The 17,270-nt window shown below is 62.5% G+C and overlaps 1 protein-coding gene and 1 long non-coding RNA gene across 3 annotated transcripts in view; one reads left to right on the top strand and one right to left on the bottom strand.

Moving 5' to 3' along the window:
- Positions 1-13,050, bottom strand: part of LOC136791682 (uncharacterized) — a 27,594-nt gene extending 14,544 nt beyond the window's left edge. Inside the window, exons 1-3 of one of the 2 annotated variants that reach the window (XR_010834169.1) lie at positions 12,486-13,050; positions 11,251-11,473; positions 6,183-10,862 (exon numbers count right to left, since the gene is read on the bottom strand). This is a non-coding gene — a long non-coding RNA (uncharacterized lncRNA). Of the gene's footprint in view, positions 1-2,701; positions 10,863-11,250; positions 11,474-12,485 lie in introns of those variants that run through there. The other variant, XR_010834168.1, reaches the window with a different exon arrangement.
- Positions 12,115-17,213, top strand: ANKRD34C (ankyrin repeat domain 34C). The gene is made up of 2 exons (XM_067003739.1): positions 12,115-12,425; positions 14,294-17,213. Exon 2 carries the CDS (start codon positions 14,339-14,341, stop codon positions 15,917-15,919), a length of 1,581 nt encoding a protein of 526 aa, XP_066859840.1. The 5' UTR covers positions 12,115-12,425; positions 14,294-14,338; the 3' UTR covers positions 15,920-17,213.
- The last annotated feature ends 57 nt before the right edge of the window (positions 17,214-17,270 follow it).

Here is a 17,270-nt window from a genome sequence, read left to right as displayed (position 1 = left end):
CGGGGACCCAGGACATCCCCCCAGCTCAGCGGGGAGCAGGAGGAGCGGAGTCCAGCTCCTCTACAAAACACCTCTCTGGCTTTACGCTCGGTACTTCCACGTCTTGGAGGACCACAATTTGCCCCTGGGTATTGCTGCTTGAACGTCTGCTGGGCGCAGCGCCCAGCTGCCAGCAGCCCCCTCGTGCAGCCCGTAGGTGCCCCAGGCCAGCCGTGGCAGCAGTGACCAGGCTGTGCCCTGCCCTGCAGCACCTCGCTCACCCCATGGCTCCCCAGGACTCCTGGGGGCTGCTGGGCAGAGGCTGGGCAGCATCACGGGCAGGGGGTGAGGATGAGCCCTGAAAGCCAAGCAGGGGCGAGGAGGTTCCTCCTCCTTTGTGCTCCCCCATGGCCAGGGGACCGGACCGAGGGTGCTCCAGGTGCTCCTTGGTGCGGTGGCGGTGCAGCAGGGCAGCAAAGCGCAGCTCTCACAGCCGGCATCTGAGCGAGGGGTTCAGCCCTGGGACGGGACCTCGCCTGATCCCTCCCCAGATGGGCCCGCCAGCAGACTGTCAGCGTGCATTTAGCCTTCACTCATTGCAGGCGGTGTGATTAAGCCATGAAAAGCGGGCTTAGCGCGAGCTGGAAAACTACTGAGGCAGCCGAATTCCCCGCAGCAGCCCCGGTTCCAGCGCTGGCACAGGGCAGCTGAGCCACGGGGCCGTAGGTGCCCAGCGGAGGCGAAGCCGGGCTGAGCCCCTTCCCTCCCCGAGCACGTAGCCCTTAGATTAAATCCATAAATAGGAAATTCCACTTCTTCAGAAAAAAAAACAGAATCCGGATATTTCATAAGTGTCCCAAGGGACATGAAAGCTGAATCAGGAAATTTCACTCGGCAGAGATATTAAAACCACCGCAGCCCTTCAGACAGCCACGGAAAAGCACCTGCGGCCGTGCGCCCCAGGCAGGCGAAGCGCGAGGGGACACGCACCATGCGCTGGGTCTGGCCTGCCACCGCCTCCCTGCCAGCACACAGACAGCATTTTGTCTGCAAGAGGCGACCGCCAGGCTCAGGGAGCCAGGCTGCAGCGTGCAGAGCTCCCGCCAGAAAGCAGAGGATTCGGCAGGCAGCTGGAGGGCCAAACGGAGCTGCCAGCGCACGCGTCCCGCACGGCAGCTCGGGTCCCCTGTTGGCCTGGCAGCGGGGGTCCCTGGGGACAGGCAGCGCGCCCAGCCTGCGGAGAGGGGAGCGGGGCAGAAGCGGGTACAGAGGAGGGGGAAGGAAACAGCTCTGAGCCCACCACCGACACCCCCCGGTGCCGGTATCAGGTGCTGGGTCTCAGCTGCAGCCTCACCACCCGGCCCCGGGCATCTGCAGCTGCAACTCCCAGGCCCAGCCCTTTGCAGCCGCAGCCCTGGCAGGGCTGGTGCTGCGGGCTGCCTGCACCGGCCATGGCGTGGGCAGCAGGACCCTGCCTGCACACCCCACACATCACTGCCCCCCCACAGCCCCCCTACCAAAGGAGCAGACCGCGAGTGCGGTGGCCAAAAAATTGGCCAGGAGGCTTTTCCAGGGGCTGCCAACAGCTGCAGAGAAGCAAGCAGAAACGCTGCGTGTTGTTGTGGCACAGGACAGCAGGGCAAGCAGGGGGGAGACCAGGCGTAAGCGGGGTTTTTTTCCCAGAGAACACACTGCTGGCAGAGCACCGCATGCCGGGGGGGGGAGAGCCGTGCCCCCACAGCCCCCCCGCACAGCCCGCACCCACCCCGCATCGCCAGCTCCACGGCACGGCGCCGTGCTGAGGCGTGCAGAAGTGCCTTCCCTTGCGTGGCTGGACCAAAGCCAGCCTGCAAGCGCACAGATACCCTCGTCTTCCTCCTCTGCTTACACATCACAAGCTTTTCAAAGCAAAGCCAGCCTGCATAATTCACTTTCTCGCCAGAGAGGCGTTGCAGCATTTTCCCAGCGCTGCGCAGGCAGAGGAGGAGGGACAGATAATCACGCTAAGCTCTCGCACTTCCCGACGTGGCGGCACGTCGGCAGGCAGCCGTGGGAGCCGGGACGCCGCAGCTCTGGGTGAGAGGCTCAGAGCCTGGGGGACCAGACGTGGCAGTAGCAGCAGAGCAGCCCCCCCGCCGCCGCATGTGCCAGGATGGGGCTCTGGCATCAGCCTGGGCCGTGGGGAGCTGCTGCCTCGGGGACCGGTGACGTGGCTGGCAGGAGGTCGGGCTGCTCTGCAAACCGCTCTGTGCTGGTGCCTTTGTGCCCCTCTCCCCCTGCAAGCAGCAGCCGGGTGAGGGAGGGCACCCCCGAGCACCCCCAAGCCCCCACCGCGCTGTCGGCAGCGCAGCGAAGGGAAGGGAAGTGCCAACCTCCCCCGAGCCTCTGCCAGCAAAGAGCCACCCCCACAGGCTGTGCTCAGAGGTAATTGCAGGTTATTACAGCACCGCTGTTGTTAAATACAGATCACTTCTCTTCCGACAAGCATTCTGTGTAATGCAAACTCAAATCATCTCCCTCCTCCACCCGGGCACCTCTCCTCACCTGCCGGCAGCTGTGGCGTGTCACCGCACTGGCAGAGGACGCAGCGTGCATCGGACGTAGCACAGGCACCTCCAGCCGCGTGGTTATTTTCCATGCTCAGTGTGTGTTTGTCCACTGGATCAGTTTACGGGTGGCTCTCAGGCAAGCAAAGGACGAGCTATGAACCTCACACCGTGCATTTCTAGCGCATAACTCAGAGTGCAGTTTTAACAAAACTCCCTGCTGCATCACCCCAGCTAAGTGAATAAATTGTTATTTTATCGCGTTCTTGCAGAGTCCCTGCTGCTTTCCACCCGAAGCTGACTCTGAAACGCGATGGCAGCACACACGCAGGGCTCAGCGGAGCCGCCGGGGCCCCGCTTGCAGCCAGGCGAGGCGAGCAGCATCGGCACAGTCTGCTTGCAGGAGCAGGGAGGAGAAATTCCTGCTGACACCTCTCTTGTGTGAGGACCTCAGAACCTGCCGAAATAATTAACTCTGGCTTGCGAGACACCCGCAGCCCAGGCACAGACGTGATTGATCTCCTTTGGTGGCTGGGGAGGTGCAGAGGCCCCGGCTCGACAAGTCACAAACTTGAGACAGGAGCACGTGGGTGCCTGTTGCGTGCCCTCCTGCAGCACCGCACCGCTAATAAAATAAGGCTTCAGTCCCATCCTCCCGGCTGCTGCCAGGTTCCCTTGTTCAAACAGTAACGAAAATGAATGTTTCATCGTGCAGAATTTATATGAGGTCAACATAGAATTACTTTCTATATAAACAAGCTTAAATCGAGATGATTTTTAGATGAAGGTCTGTTTGCTGTGCTGGCCTCAGTGCTGCACGCACCAGGCAGGAGCGCCAGCGCAGCTCAGGCGTTATTTACCTAACCTACCTGGAGCACAAAAAAATGCTCGGAATGGGAACCGGGCAGAGGACGCAGGCAGATGCAATGCGGGTGCCAGCTCGTGACCTCGGTCACCTTTAGTGCAGAGAGCACGAGCAGGGCGACATCGGGTCGGATCAAACGCGGGTGCTTCGCTCCAAGCAGGGCGCGTGCAGCGCTTGCAGCAGCACCACCATCGCCGCCTGCGGTGTGGGAAAGTCAGAGAGCGGCTGGGGGCAAGGGGCCCTGCTGCATCCTGCTGGGGGCTCCGCACCACTGGTGCTTCATGCGGCCGGGCACGAGCCGTGCAGCAGCAGGAACCCGACCCCTGTGCTCACCCAGCTCCTAGTGCGTGGGGGCTCCAGCCCCCGGGGGCCACAGACCGCGGGCAGCGCCTGCTGCTCAGTCCTGCTGCTGCTGCCCTGCCGCAGGGCCGTGTCCCCGGGGAGAGCCACCCCAGCCCGCTAGAAACGCTTGCTAGGAAGCGTTTTCCTGCGCACTGCAACGGATCAGCCTCTGTCCTGGAGCCCTGCCTCCCTGCCAGCCCCGAGGACGAGGCGCTGACATTCTGCTTTTGTTGTTTCATGCACTATTACATCTGAGGATCCTTGCAGGGTTAGGAGTGAGACGCAACCCAAAAAGCATTGTAATGACTTCTCAGTAGAGAGCTCAAGAGAAAATGAGTTTCTAAAATTAAACTGCCAAAATGAGAGAATGGAATATTTTTGCATTGATTTCATTTCCATGAATATTTATAAAACTTAGTTTAATAATATTAAATTAAAAAAAAAAAGAAGAGTATTGGGTGGGAACTACTGCCTGCCTCTCCCTTTCCCCATCAAATTGTAATGCAAACACGAGAAAACACTTTAACAGCCAGCTCTGAGCTTCAGGGCTTACATGCTCCCTGCAGGAATCAGGGACTCAGCACCCGGCCAGGAGGCAGCGGGGCAGGTAACGCCCCACAGAGGCTCACCAAAACCCCCGGAGGCCCTCGCCCACGGTGCCAACTCCCACCTGACATCGTGGGTGCAGGCAGCGGTGCTGGCCCCGAGCAGGGAGCTGCGAGGCCAGGGTCCCCCAGGTCCCTCCTGCCTCAGAGGCCACCAGCACCCCAGTGTCCCTGCCTAACACAGGTGGCAGGGGACAGAGCAGGGACCTGAGCTCGGGGCATCGTTACGGACATGCAGGACACCAGAGCCACCAGTCCTCATGGGCACAGCACGCGCCATCCCTGGGGCACCCAGCATGACCCAGCGCCCCCCGTCCCAGGGCTGCCGGAGGCGATGCTCAGCACCCGCATTCACCTACTGCTGGCTCTGCCACCTCCTCGCCTCCCCGTCACGGCCCCCACAGCAGCGATCCCCGTGGGACGCGGCTGCCGGCACCGTCCCCATACAGCTCCCCGGGAGCGGTGGCCTCTGACCCGACACCTCCCGCAGCCCCCCCGGGGCAGCTCCAGGCGGGCACGGCTGCGACGCTCCCCGCCTGCGCCCCAGCTTCGCCCCCTGTCTTGCAGCCCCTTCCCTCAGGCCAAGCAGCTTTTTCCGCCCATTCCAGACATTTGCCTGTGCTAATCTTAATTGGCAAATAATCACTACAAATTGAATTGCCATTCAGCTCCTCCTACGCCTGCCTATTAACTACTGGAGTCAGCAGGCTCAAAGAACCCGTGGAAAGCTGCTCTGTTCAAGGTGCTCAGCCTGCCTCCAGGTTCCAGCATTTGGCCCCTTGCACCGGGCTGGCCACGTACGTAAATCGTGTGGCAGGGACCCGCCGGGTGCCCAGCCCCAGGAGGACTCGGGTACTCCCCATCTCTTGGGGCACACAGCGCGGCCCCGGCTGGGACAGCCCAGCCCGAGGGACCCAGGCCCTTGCCGGGAGCACCTAGGCTGCAGCTTGCCGTGCTCAGACAGAGCAGTGCAGCTTCACAGGCTGGGAAACAAAGGTCCTCCTCCTCCTCTGCCAGCTGTAAAAATTCCCTCCTGCTTGGGTCCAAGGTTTTCCAGCCTAGCACTGACTGTATTTCCAGGCCTTTCAATCCAGAGGGCTTCTCTACAGATCCTCTGGAGTACAGCCGAGATTTAAAAAAAAAAACTGGAGGTGCAAGAATTTATAGATTACAAAGGAAAAAGGACGAAAAAGTGCAAGGAGACAGATACGTTGCCAAGGCAACCACCAACTGCAGGAGTGACAGAGACCAAGGAGAAGAAATGAGAAATAAGGAGAGAGAAAGAAATGATCACAGTTGTGGCATTTTCACACCAACATGCCCAGAAAAGCCGGGCAAGCCGCTGCACCATTAGCCCAGACTCCGAGACAAGGCAGCCCTGCAGTGCTCAGCTCCACAGGGACAGCGGTGGGGTCACAAACGCTTTCGCAGCAGCTTCTAAAACACCCGCGCTAGGAAGGAGAAGGCACGGCCAGGGGCGAGGGTGAGGACCCTGGGCAGCCCCGTGCCCCCCGAGCAGGGACATCGCTGGGGGCCTGGCACCGACCGCAGCATCTCGGCGCCGTGCAGGACACGACCCCCGTGCACCGCGAAGGCAAGGGGCAGAGACTGCAGGGCAGGAAGGTGCAGTCATCTGGGGGGCAGCACACTGGTGTTATTTGTGCAAAATGTCACACAGTAATTAGAAAATGAGCAGCACTCACTGCTCGGTGACACGTAGCAGTGCCATTTCTATTTTCAGACCTTAACACGGCTTATTAGAGTCAAAGTCTAATTAACGCACAACACTGTCAAGCCAGCGATGGAGGATGACCCAGATTTCACCCATCCCTAAACGCTACTCACTTTCAGGAAGGTTTTAAACTTTGTTCACGCCTCAGACGTGGATCAGAAGGAGCTGGCTGCTGAGCTCCCTGGAGCAGGGTGCTGGCGCTGCGCGGAGTCACTCGCAGGTCCCACCAGGCCCCACGGGCTGCCCCTCCTGGCTTCGCTTCCAAGTGGAGATGAGAGTAGCGAGGGGCTCAGCCCAGCGGGGTGGAGCTGGCAGAGGGAAGAGCTGCAAAAGCGGGCACGTGCACTCCCATGTGGGGCTCAGCCCCTCGGACCCAGGACCCGTACGGACGGATGCTGCACCCATCGGGCACGTGGCGCGGGAAGGGGCAGGGCCACGACCCCCAGCCCGTGAGAGCAGCACTCCCAGCCTTCCCCCGTTTCCTGAAGCAACACCACTTGGGTGCCGGCAGAACAACACTGCTCCTCGAATTGGTTTCCTGCAGGGAAAAGAGCTCAGCGCAGCACGGTCTGTGCCCCAGGGCACCCCACACCAGGTCCCAGCGGTGCAGCCCGAGCCCCAGCCACGCACCCAGCGCAGGAGCAGCGGGGGCTTTGCACAGCCCCGGGGCAGCTCCCTGCACAGGGCAGGACGGAGCCGGGACGGAGCCCCCCAAGAGCGAGCGTCCCACCACAGCAGGGACACGAAGGGGTCGCCGCGGGGAGCAGCCCAGGCTCCGCTCCGCAGGGCTCCCACCCAGGGGCAGGAGGCAGGTCCCGGCCGCAGCGCAGCCCCGTGGGGACGGCGGCTCCCCAGGGACGGGGGACGGAGCGGCGGGGCCCCGGGCACAGGCAGCAGCTCCCCGGAGCACGGCGCAGGCTCGGCCGCCGGCCCCGCTCCGCAGAGCGCCGAGCGAGGAGCTCTCCCTGCCAGGCCCGGCAGCTCCCAAACGCTCCGACACTATTTTTACCCCGCGGTTGCCATGGAAACCCCGGACCCGCTTGCGATGATGCAGCCTCTTTGGGAAGCGCCGTATCACCAGCTGCCTCCTGCCTCCGACTGCTCACCGGGCAGGGGGCCGCTATTCTTGTGCCTCGGCAGAGCCCCCCCAGCGGGAGGTAACGAGCCCTGGGGGTCTGCCCGGCTCGGAAACAGAGGTGGGGACGGATGGAGGGGGCATTTCAGGGCCCATCCCCTGCCCCCCAGCTGCTGCTCCCCAGCCCGGGGCCACCCGAGGGGACAGCAGCAGCCACCCTCTGCCCTGTCCTCCCCCCGGCTGCCCCAGGAGCTGCCTCCTCGTTTCTGTGCATCCCTGAGCACCAGCAAGCCCCGGCCCCACCGGGTCTGCAAGGAGAGGAGGCTCGGGCTTCTCCCTGCGCCTGCAGCGGGAGGATTTCTCCAGCAAGTCGCGCTCTGGGCAGACGGACCTGCCAAAGCAGCAGCTGTCGGGGGTTCCCTTCCCCTGGGCAGGAGAGGCTCAGAGCTGGGCTGCTTTGAAGCCACGAAAGGAGATGGCACGGGTTGTCCAGCACAGGATATCCCAGGAGGGCTGGGGCCTAGGAGCTCACAGAGCTGGAGATGAGGAAGCAGCCGAGCGGGATTTGTCCCTTCTGCCAGGCTGTGGCCAGCCGTGCAGTACGCACAGCACTCAGACTCAGAAATTAGCAGGCAGCATTTTTAAAGACAGGAGAGGGCTGCTGGTCCTCATGAGCACCTCCTCCTGCCCTGGCAATGCTGTGGGATGTGGAAAGGCCCTTAAGGAGCAAACAGCCACCTACCTGCTGCACCATTTCTGGTGCCCCTGGGCTAAGGGCGAGCTGCTGCCCTCCCGAGCCAGGACCAACCGGGCAGTGACCGTGCAATGTCCCCACGGTCCCTGCACCAGAACAGCTCCCCAGAGCCCCCAGACCCCCACGTGCCCAAGGCAGCTCTGGGCTCTGTGCCCCACTGAGCCCTGTGGGTCAGGGGACGCATCCTGCACTGCGGCCATGCCCCAGCAGGGCAGGAGCAGCATTCGGGGCGGAGGTGGTGCTCTGCGAAATGCCAGCACCAAACGCTCCCTCCAGCACCTGCGTCCGTCCCTCCAGGGTGAGCGTGTTTATAAAAAGCTGCCGTGCGTGGATGAGCTGGCAGAAATAGCTGTGCGCAGCCATCTCCGCACGGTGTAAGGGATGATCACCAGCTGTTCTGCAAGAGCACCCAAAATAGAGCCAGCGCCTGCCATCCCCAGGGAGACGGTCTGCATTTAGCCAAGCCTGCCGGCAGAGGCGAGGCTGCTCACCGTGTCCCCACATCCCCCGGCAGCCCCCACACCCGGGGTGGGCTGCACAGGGCCGGGGAGCTGCTGTGCCAGCAGGAGCCCCTGCAACAGGAGATGGCCCGGGCTCTGACAAGCCACGGGCTGCATTCACTGCAGCTCCTCCCGTGGCCCCAGAAGCACTTGGAGCTGCGGCCACCCCTTGCCACTCACAGCTTTGGCCTCCTGGAGCAGCACTGCAGCCCCTGCACAAACGCACCACAGACCACAGCAGCACCAGACACGCCAGATGTCCCGTCACAGGCCCTAAGCAGCTGACAGCAGGTCCCTCCTCCCAGGCCAGGCTCTAATTATAACTTCCAAAAGCTGTAATAAACTGACCAGAGCTGCTTGTCTGCAGCGAGGTCTCTGGAGCAGCCCAGCGAGCACTCAGCAGCTCTGCTGTCCTCTGCTGCAGCACAGCGCGTCCCCTGCCGTGCTCCCGGTGACTGCACAGGGTGCCGGTGCCCATCGCAGCAGCAGGGGCCAGCCCAGCCCCTCGCCAGAGCATCTTCATGGGCAGCGCTCCGGGCACTGCTGGAGTGCCTGGGGGCAGGATCCTGCTGGGCTCGGCCCTCTCCTCTGCCACCCCCAGCCCAGGCCCCACCCCTCCCCCCAGCACTTCCAGCCGAGCCCCCTGCCCCACGCAGCCTGTCCCGGGGCCACATCCAGCCCCTGCACCAGAGTTTCAGCTTCTCCCCCTGCAACCATCACTGACTGGCCCCATTGCCATGGCACCCCCAGGATGCTGGACGGAGGAGGCTGAAGCCAGGATCCGGCCTCAATCCCCTGTCTGGGAGGACCCAGCCCACCCCCCAGATGGCCACTGGCAGCAGTTCCTGGACAGCCCCGTGCTCACTGCCAGCAGCACGAAGCTGCAGGATGAGCTGGCCCTGGCAGCACAGGCACAGCTCTGCCCTCACTCCCCTGTCCAGCCCCCTGGGGGCTCTCGGACAGCACTGCCTGCATCTGTGCTAGCAGAGAACCAAGAGCGAGCCACACTGATGCTCCTGCAGCAGAGGTGACTTCAAAATGCTCAGTCCAGAAGGACAGAGAGGGTTAAAGCTGAGATGACAGAGCACTTTCCAGGCATCTCTACGCACCCCTTGGTTCAGCCAAACCTCCTCACATTCATGATAAACCAAGGAAGGAGCAGGAATATTCAGCCCAAATCTGCTTCATAACCAATCACCCGTTTAACCCAAATCTCCTGCTGTAGGCACTTCTGTCTGTATGTTCAAGCAACTGGGCCTCACACTCCCAGCCCGGTGAACTGGCACTGGGCACGCAGTGCTGCTCACCTGGCCGAGCAGCAGAAGCTGGCCCCGAGCCGGGTGGGTGCAGCCGGGAGCCTGCTGCGCCCCTCGCCCCATCACCGGGGAGAGCACTGCAGCCTGAGGAGCTCGGGCATTACTCAGCAAATCGTTATGAATAACTAATAGTGCTGAAAAAATGCAACCTGTGATAACGTGTGAATAGGGAAGGGGTGGCACATCTCCATTAATCACTCATTATGAATTATTCAACAAAACAGGAAGCAGGAGGCAAATGTTTGGTGTGGAAGTGGAGTGGGCTACAACGGACACTCCAGCCCCATCCACGGGGCATCCCCGGTGTGATCTGAGTTGTCCAGCCCATGCAGACAGCCCCGCCAGCGCTACCCACACCCAGCCCCAACCCAAAACGCCCCATGGGCAGCCCTCCAGCAGCTCCTCGGGGCTGGAAACCAACGGGCAGAGGGAGCCGGCATCACCACGCACCGGGGCAGGGCTGGGCAAGGGTCCCGTGCAGGCAGGGGGTGCTGGCTCCTCAGCTCTTGCTGCTGACACTGTCCCCAGCATAGAGGAGCGCTACCGGGAGGAATAATTAGAGCCTGGGGGACGTCACACGTGACTCACTGTGTCTTGGCAGCCCCCTGTACAGCACGGCCAGCTCTCCATGCAGCAGCTGATGCTACATGCTGGAAACGCAGCAGCCCCCTCACTTTGAAGCAGCCCCACCAAACCTCTCAATGGAACCACTGCAGGATGCGATCAGCCCGGGGCACACCACGGGCCAGGAGCTGGATGAGGCCACCTCCAGCCCAGACCCCTCTGCAGGGGCACCTTGCCCCAGGGGACAGCCTTGTGCTGTCCTGCGTGGTCCGTCACATCGCCCTGCCCTCACACAGGCACCCACTCCCATCACATCTGAGGTCCCAGAACCTCTTTCCCCTGTTGTGGCTGTACTTCGCTGCCCTTAGCTCTGAAATCACCGGGGCAGGTGGGCGCGTTTCCTCTTGATCCGGCCCAAGAACGCCCGCTCCACGCCGGGAGCTGCAGGGCTGCCATCGGGAGCAGAAGGGAGAACAAGCCCACACTCCCGGGGAGGGAGTTCTCATCCTGCCAAGGCAACTTCTGTGATTCTAAATCTGTTCTGCATGTAGAGCTTTGCTACAAATAATCTGCTGTGCATGCATCTGTGAAAATGAATGGACAAACAGTTACATTTTCAGAGCTTATATGGCCAATTTAGCAAGTTAGTGAGAAGTCTTTGCTTTACTTGATTTAATAAAGAAGCTGCCATAAAGTTTTCCTAAATGCTTGCTAACGTAATAAGACCTACTTCATTTTTCTGCTGGCTCTGATTATTATTGTTATTATCATCTTTTACCAAAGAAGGCTACAATTTTAGATTATATTTTAGTAATCACAAGAGAATTTCCCTTAATGTTAATCTAGTTTCAGAGAGAATACTATAATAAGTACCACTACAGGCAGCAGTAGCCTGCTAAATTATAGAATCGTGTGCAACGTTGTGTTTATCACACATTTATGACCATTTTTCCCCACCTTGTAGCCAATTACCTGTTTCTGCTGGGACTACTCCTGAAGAACCAATCTTCGCAGCAGAGCAAGACGGGCTGGAGGCTGCAGGAAAGCGGTTCTCTGCCTGGATAGGAGATCCAAGGGCCGGAGACTTCTGCCCCTGTGACAGCAGAAGGTCGTGGTAGCTCCTCGCCGGACACCGAGGGGAGGCTCTGCCCTAGGAAGCAGCACACGGCCTCTGGCTTCCCCCTGCAACAGAGTACTTCGGCAGCCCCCGTGTGCACACGCAGAGCTCAGGGTCACATTTTTGTCAGGTGGAGCCCGGGGGTCCCAGCCCAACCCTGCCCCAGGCAGGTCCAGCCGCGGGCTCTGCCCAGTTTGCTCGCGACAGCCCCCAGGGATGGGGGCACCACAGCCCCCCCCCGCCCCGGGGAGCCCGCTCCCTGCTGGGCTGCCCTCAGTGGCACCGTGGCACACGCGGGGCACGGCACAGACCGGGCAGAGCCGCGCACCCCGCACACGGAGCCACGCGGCCACGGGCAGCCGCACGCAGCCCCCCCGTGCCTGCGCACACGCGTGGCGGGACAGAGCCGTGCCCGGGGCACGCGGAGACCCCCGGGGCACCCGCTCACGGCGCTGCCTGCATCGCCCCCCCGGGACGGGGGCACCCGGCGTGCACACGGACACACACACACGGACACACACGCGGACCTCCGGGGCTCCGCACCCGGCCCCGCGCTCGCACGCTGCACAGCCGGGGGCACACGGCCACGCGCCTCGCCCACGGCCACGCGCGGAGGCGGCCGGCAGGACGCCCGCCCGCTCCCCCAACCCCCCCCCGGCCCCGCCGCTCCCCGCAGCCAGCCGGGGGCGGACGCGCCGCCCCCCGCCTCCTCCCCGCGCAGCCCCGGTGCGGCCGGGCACGGCCGGGAGCAGCGGGCACGGCGGCGGTGCCGCAGCCGCCCGGGGCGCACGGAGCGGGCGGGGGGCACCGGGCGGCGGGGCCGGCCCGTCCCGGGGGCTCTGCCCGGTGCCCGCGGCGCCGAGGGAGCCCCCGCCGCGAGGGGAGGGAGGGGAAGGACCCCCCCCCCAAAGCCCCGGTCCGTCCTGCTGGCCCCCGGGACGGCGGGAGGGGCCGAGGCACCGCCACGACCCGGCGCAGGACCGGCACGGGACCCGCCGGCGGCCCCGCGGCCGGGACGAGGGGGATGGAGGTGAGAGCTGCGGGCACCCGGGGAGGGCTGGGGGCGCGGGGGGGGGGGGGCGCCACTTACCGGGCCGGGGCCGCGCGTCCTCCGCTGGGGAGGCTCCGGGGACAGCCGGTGAGCTGCGGGGCGCTGCGGGCTGGCGCTGCCCCCTCGGGGGGGCACGGCGGGAGGGCTGGAAGCTGCTGCCGGCTGCACGGCCGGGGGGGGGGCAGCGGGGGCGAGCAGGCGGCAGGGTCGCCGTGCCTCCAGCGTGCCCGCGGGGCCGGGCGTTCGCTGCCGCTTCCAGCAGAGCTCCGAGCCGCTGCTTCTGCCTCGTGCACGGAGCCCGGCGGCTCTCAGAGCTGCGGGTGCTGCTCCTCGAGGAGGCAGGCACGGGGCCGGGAGGCGCTCGGATCCTGGGCGGTGGCACTGGGGCAGCACGCGGGAGCCTTGCCCAGCTGGATTTCCTGGAGCCAGCCCGTGGCAGGCAGTCAGGGAGCACTTTCCAGAAGAGACCGTGCCCGTTGAGCCTCTTGAGCCAGTCCTGCCGCGAGTGGAAGCTGCTCTCCGACAGTACTCTCCCGCACAAGCAGCTCACACCACCACGAAGCAGCACAGGGTTACAGACAGCATTTCCCTCAACAGTGAGGAAGCAAAGATCACGGCCTCAGCTCAAGAAGCCGCAGGAGAGGCTCACAGGCTCCAGCGGGCTCTGCCTTACAGCCTGATGGACCTCCGAGACACGGCAGAAACCACACCAGCATCGGGGCCATTCTGATTTCTCTGGCACTCGAGGAAATCAGCTGCATCCAGGCAAACGCCAGCATGGCTACTGGAGAAGTAGAGCTGGAAAAGAGTGAGGCAAGATGAGCTGAGAGTTGTATTGCCAGGGGGCAGCAAGAGCAGAGCTGCTCCGCAAGGGGAGGCCGGCCGTAAGCAGCAGGCGACCATCACGCAGGCAGGTGGTGGGACCGCATCAGCAGGGACAAGGTGGTGACAGGTCCCATCCGCAGAGAGCATCCGGCCAAGGCACGGTGACAAATCAGACCACAAGGGAAGTCTAATGAACAACTCCAGTCTGACAGGGCCAGATGCAGCCTTGGGCACCCACACACTCAAACCAGGTCCAGGCCTCTGGGCCTGCATTTAAATAGAGCTCCCAGCCTGGGCAGAGTGGGTGGGGTCCCAGGTGAGGCTGGTCAGGGCAATTGAGGCTGATTGGGGCACTGAGGGCACATGCCTAAAGCAGAGTGAGGCCAGAGACCCTGTGCCTGATGGGGCTTCTTGGAAAAATAAAATACATCCTAAAATTAGATTACTGAGAGTGGACCGATGTCATAAAGTAAAAGTGTTGTAGGGGTGTGAGAAGGCTGGGCCAACACATCTCCCAGCTGCCACAAAGCTGCTCTTTTGCTCCAGGAGGTCCCAGAAGAGAACAGGCTTTTCCTCCTGCTGCAGTTCCCCTTGCACCCCAGCAACCCCAGCAGGCAGCAGGAGATGCTGTGCATAAGGCCAGAGAATCACAGCACTGGTTGGGTTGGAAGGGACCTTAAAGATCACCCAGTTCCAGCCCCCTGCCATGGGCAGGGACACCTCCCCCCAGCCCAGGCTGCCCAAAGCCCCATCCAGCCTGGCCCCGAACACCTCCAGGGATGGGGCACCCACAGCTCCTCTGGGCAGCCTGTGCCAGTGCCTCAGCGCCCTTGTGGGACAAAATTCCTTTCTCATATCTAACCTAAATCTCTTTTGATCTGGGAAAATGCATGGGGGGGGGTGGCACCCACGGGAGGCAGAGCAGCGCTGGGAGCGCGGCACTCCAGGGAGGGAGGCGGGGACGGGGTGAGGACCGGGGCAGAGGCGCCAGCCTCACCTCTCCATCCCGGTTGCTTTCCCAGCTGCCGGCTGACGCTGCCCTTCCCTGCCAGTGAGCAGCGGGTGCCATGGACGAGGTGACGGTGCTGCAGATGGGGGAGAACTCCCTCCTGAAGGCGGTGTGGCTTGGCCGGCTCCGGCTGACCAGGCTCCTGCTGGAAGGGGGGGCTTACATCAATGAGAGCAACGAGAAAGGGGAGACCGCCCTCATGGTGGCCTGCATCACCAAGCACGTTGACCAGCAGAGCATTAGCAAGGCCAAGATGGTGAAGTACTTGCTGGACAACAGAGCCGACCCCAACATCCAGGACAAGTCTGGGAAAACGGCCCTCATGCACGCCTGCATCCGAGGCGCCGGGGGAGAGGTGGTGTCCCTGCTGCTGGAGAACGGGGCTGACCCCAGCCTGGAGGATCACTCCGGGGCCTCCGCGCTGGTCCATGCCATCAACGCGGACGACAAGGCCGTGCTGCAGCACCTCCTGAACGCCTGCAGAGCGAAGGGGAAGGAGGTGATCATCATCACCATGGACAAGTCAGCCACCGGCACCAAGGCCACCAAGCAGTACCTGAACATGCCCCCCTCGCTAGACTTCAAGGAGAGGGCCCCCCCCGAGGCGTGCACGGCAGCCCCCAGCCTCAGCCTGACGGCAGCCGTCCCGTCCCCCCCGCCCGCTGAGAAGGAGGACGGTGCCTTTGGGCCACACTCGGCCCAGCCCGGGGACAGCCCCCCTGCCAGGGCCACCACCGAGCCGCCCTCCCCGGGGCAGAAAAGCGGTGCTGCCAGGAGAACGCGGCTGCCCCAGCTGAAGCGGCTGCAGTCTGAGCCCTGGGGGCTGGTCGCGCCCTCGGTGCTGGCCGCCTCCGCGCACCACGAGGACCAGCGGGTGCGCACGGACGACGAAGTCATCATGGGCATCGGTGAGCTCTCCTTTTCCAAAAAGGCTCCCCTCACCCGGAGCAACAGCAGCAAGAGCAAAGACCCGTCTCTCTTCCCCCTGGTGGACGAGCAGGCTCTGAGGACGCCGTCAGCCTCGGGGCCGGTCTCCAGGAAGGCGGCCTACGAGAAGAGCCCGGCCGGCCCCCAGCGCCTGCCCCGCAGGAGCACGGTGCCCGAGCAGCCGGAGAGCGGCGGCCCCGGCTCCGCGGGCCCCGCGGCGATTGAGGCGCTGCACTGGCGGAGGCTGGGCGCCGAGCACCACGACTGCGACGACGGCACGGGCCTGGCCGAGGTGGGGAAGGTGGCCTCGGAGAGGAGGAAGCTGAACGGGTCCCACCTGGCCCTGCTCAACGGCTCGCGGGAGGCCCTGGACAGCCTCGCCAGCACGTCGCCCGGGGCTGTCCGGCGCCGGCCGCCCAACCTCCTGGAGCGGCGAGGGTCCGGGACCCTGCTGCTAGACCACATCTCTCATACCCGGCCGGGGTACCTGCCCCCTCTGAATGTGAACCCCAACCCCCCCATCCCTGACATTGGCTCCAGCAGCAAATCTTCCTCCCTGCTTGCTGCTGGCTTGAAGTCCCTGGTGCCCATCGCTCCCAGCTCACCCAAGCGGGGTGACTTGAGAACCAAAAAGAAGCTTCTCCGGAGACACTCCATGCAGGTGGAGCAGATGAGGCAGCTCTCTGATTTTGAGGAAATAGTGGCCCAGTAGCCGAGTCACAGTCGATTTCCCAGAAGATTTACCAAATACGTGCTCTCTGTAGAAACATAAATGATGGTTCCTGAACAGAGCGGTCGCTGGCTCCGGGCAAGTGCTGGCAGCCCTGGGTGTTCAGCCCCGTGCCCAGGGGCTGAGCGAGGAGGGTCTCGTGCTGCTTCCCAGAGCTGGGGAGAGCCAGGAGTCGCAGGTGGCAAGGAATCGAGCCCAAGCATCTGTCATGTACTGATAACTCATTTCTGGACTTTCCCCCAAGAGTAACTATCTGAGAAATCCGATCCCAGAACATCTCAGATACAGAGTCAGGCTTCACACAAAGGCTCCTGGCTGCAGTTTATTTATTCCTAATTATTTACGATCCGTTTTTCTTCCATCCCACTCATTCTAATACAGAAACCGGTCTGGGAGCCCCACGCCAGGGAGCCGGGGGCTGGTGGATTTGTGAAGTGCCTACCAGGAAGGAGCTTACTGCTGCAAGAGGTTGGAAGAGCAGAAATAACCCTCCTTAGCAATTGAATGTATTTATACCCTCACTGTGCTGGAGAAGGGAGAGGATTCCTGCCTCAGAGATTTCCAAGCACTTTGAAACGCCAGAGGCTGAGCTAAATCTGTTGCTGGTGCAACCCAGTGTCTTCAGCGGGCCTGCCACCAGGACGGATTTGCCTCAGCGTCTCGAGAGCCACCAAGGCGCAGGGGCAGTTCCCACCACACTGAGCAACTCCAAGCACTGACGTCCCAGCTTGTCCCTGCGGGAAGCTTCCCCCAGGGGAGCGAGGGTGCCGAGGATGGCACGTGGCGAGCACCGGGGCTTCGTGCCAGCCGCAGGCAGCCGCAGCCAGGACGCTTCCCTCCTGCTGACCCCGCTGCCACCACGGTCCTTTGGGGCGAAGCGGGCGCAGGGACACGGCTGGGGCACGATTGTGTCGCCACCTCCACCCCTCGGCCGTCCCGAACCTGCCCGCGATGAGCTGGTTCCTTACCCAGGGCATTAGTGGTCTTTCTCCGGGCTGTTGCAAAACTTTGCACGGGTCCTGCACACAGCAGCGTCGTGTTCTGGTTTTATCTGCACAAGAATGTTCCCTGAAAGTGCATTTTAGATTTAAATATGCTATTTAGAGCAAAGGTGGGCTTATATTTTTACAGCCTTAAAGTTTACACTTCCCGTCTGTCAAACGTCTTATAGATTGAATTTCAGGTGTATTTTACCTATATCAATGAAGTTTGTCTCATATTTAAGGCTGTGGAATTTTAAATCCCATAGCTCTCGTTTCTAAATGTCCTGATATTTCGTGGTGTGTTTGGGTGTTCTTCAAGTCGTATTTAATGTCATCTGCCAGCGGTCTGA

Source organism: Anser cygnoides, chromosome 11 (genome assembly GCF_040182565.1).
Source record: "Anser cygnoides isolate HZ-2024a breed goose chromosome 11, Taihu_goose_T2T_genome, whole genome shotgun sequence".
In the NCBI taxonomy this organism is placed as follows: domain Eukaryota; kingdom Metazoa; phylum Chordata; class Aves; order Anseriformes; family Anatidae; genus Anser; species Anser cygnoides.
Note: the sequence above shows the minus strand (reverse complement) of the source record. Positions and strands in the feature narration are given on the sequence as shown.

Bases quoted from the DNA above. Each gene is read 5' to 3' on its own strand.
- ANKRD34C (XM_067003739.1), top strand. From the start codon at position 14,339: ATGGACGAGGTGACGGTGCTGCAGATGGGGGAGAACTCCCTCCTGAAG.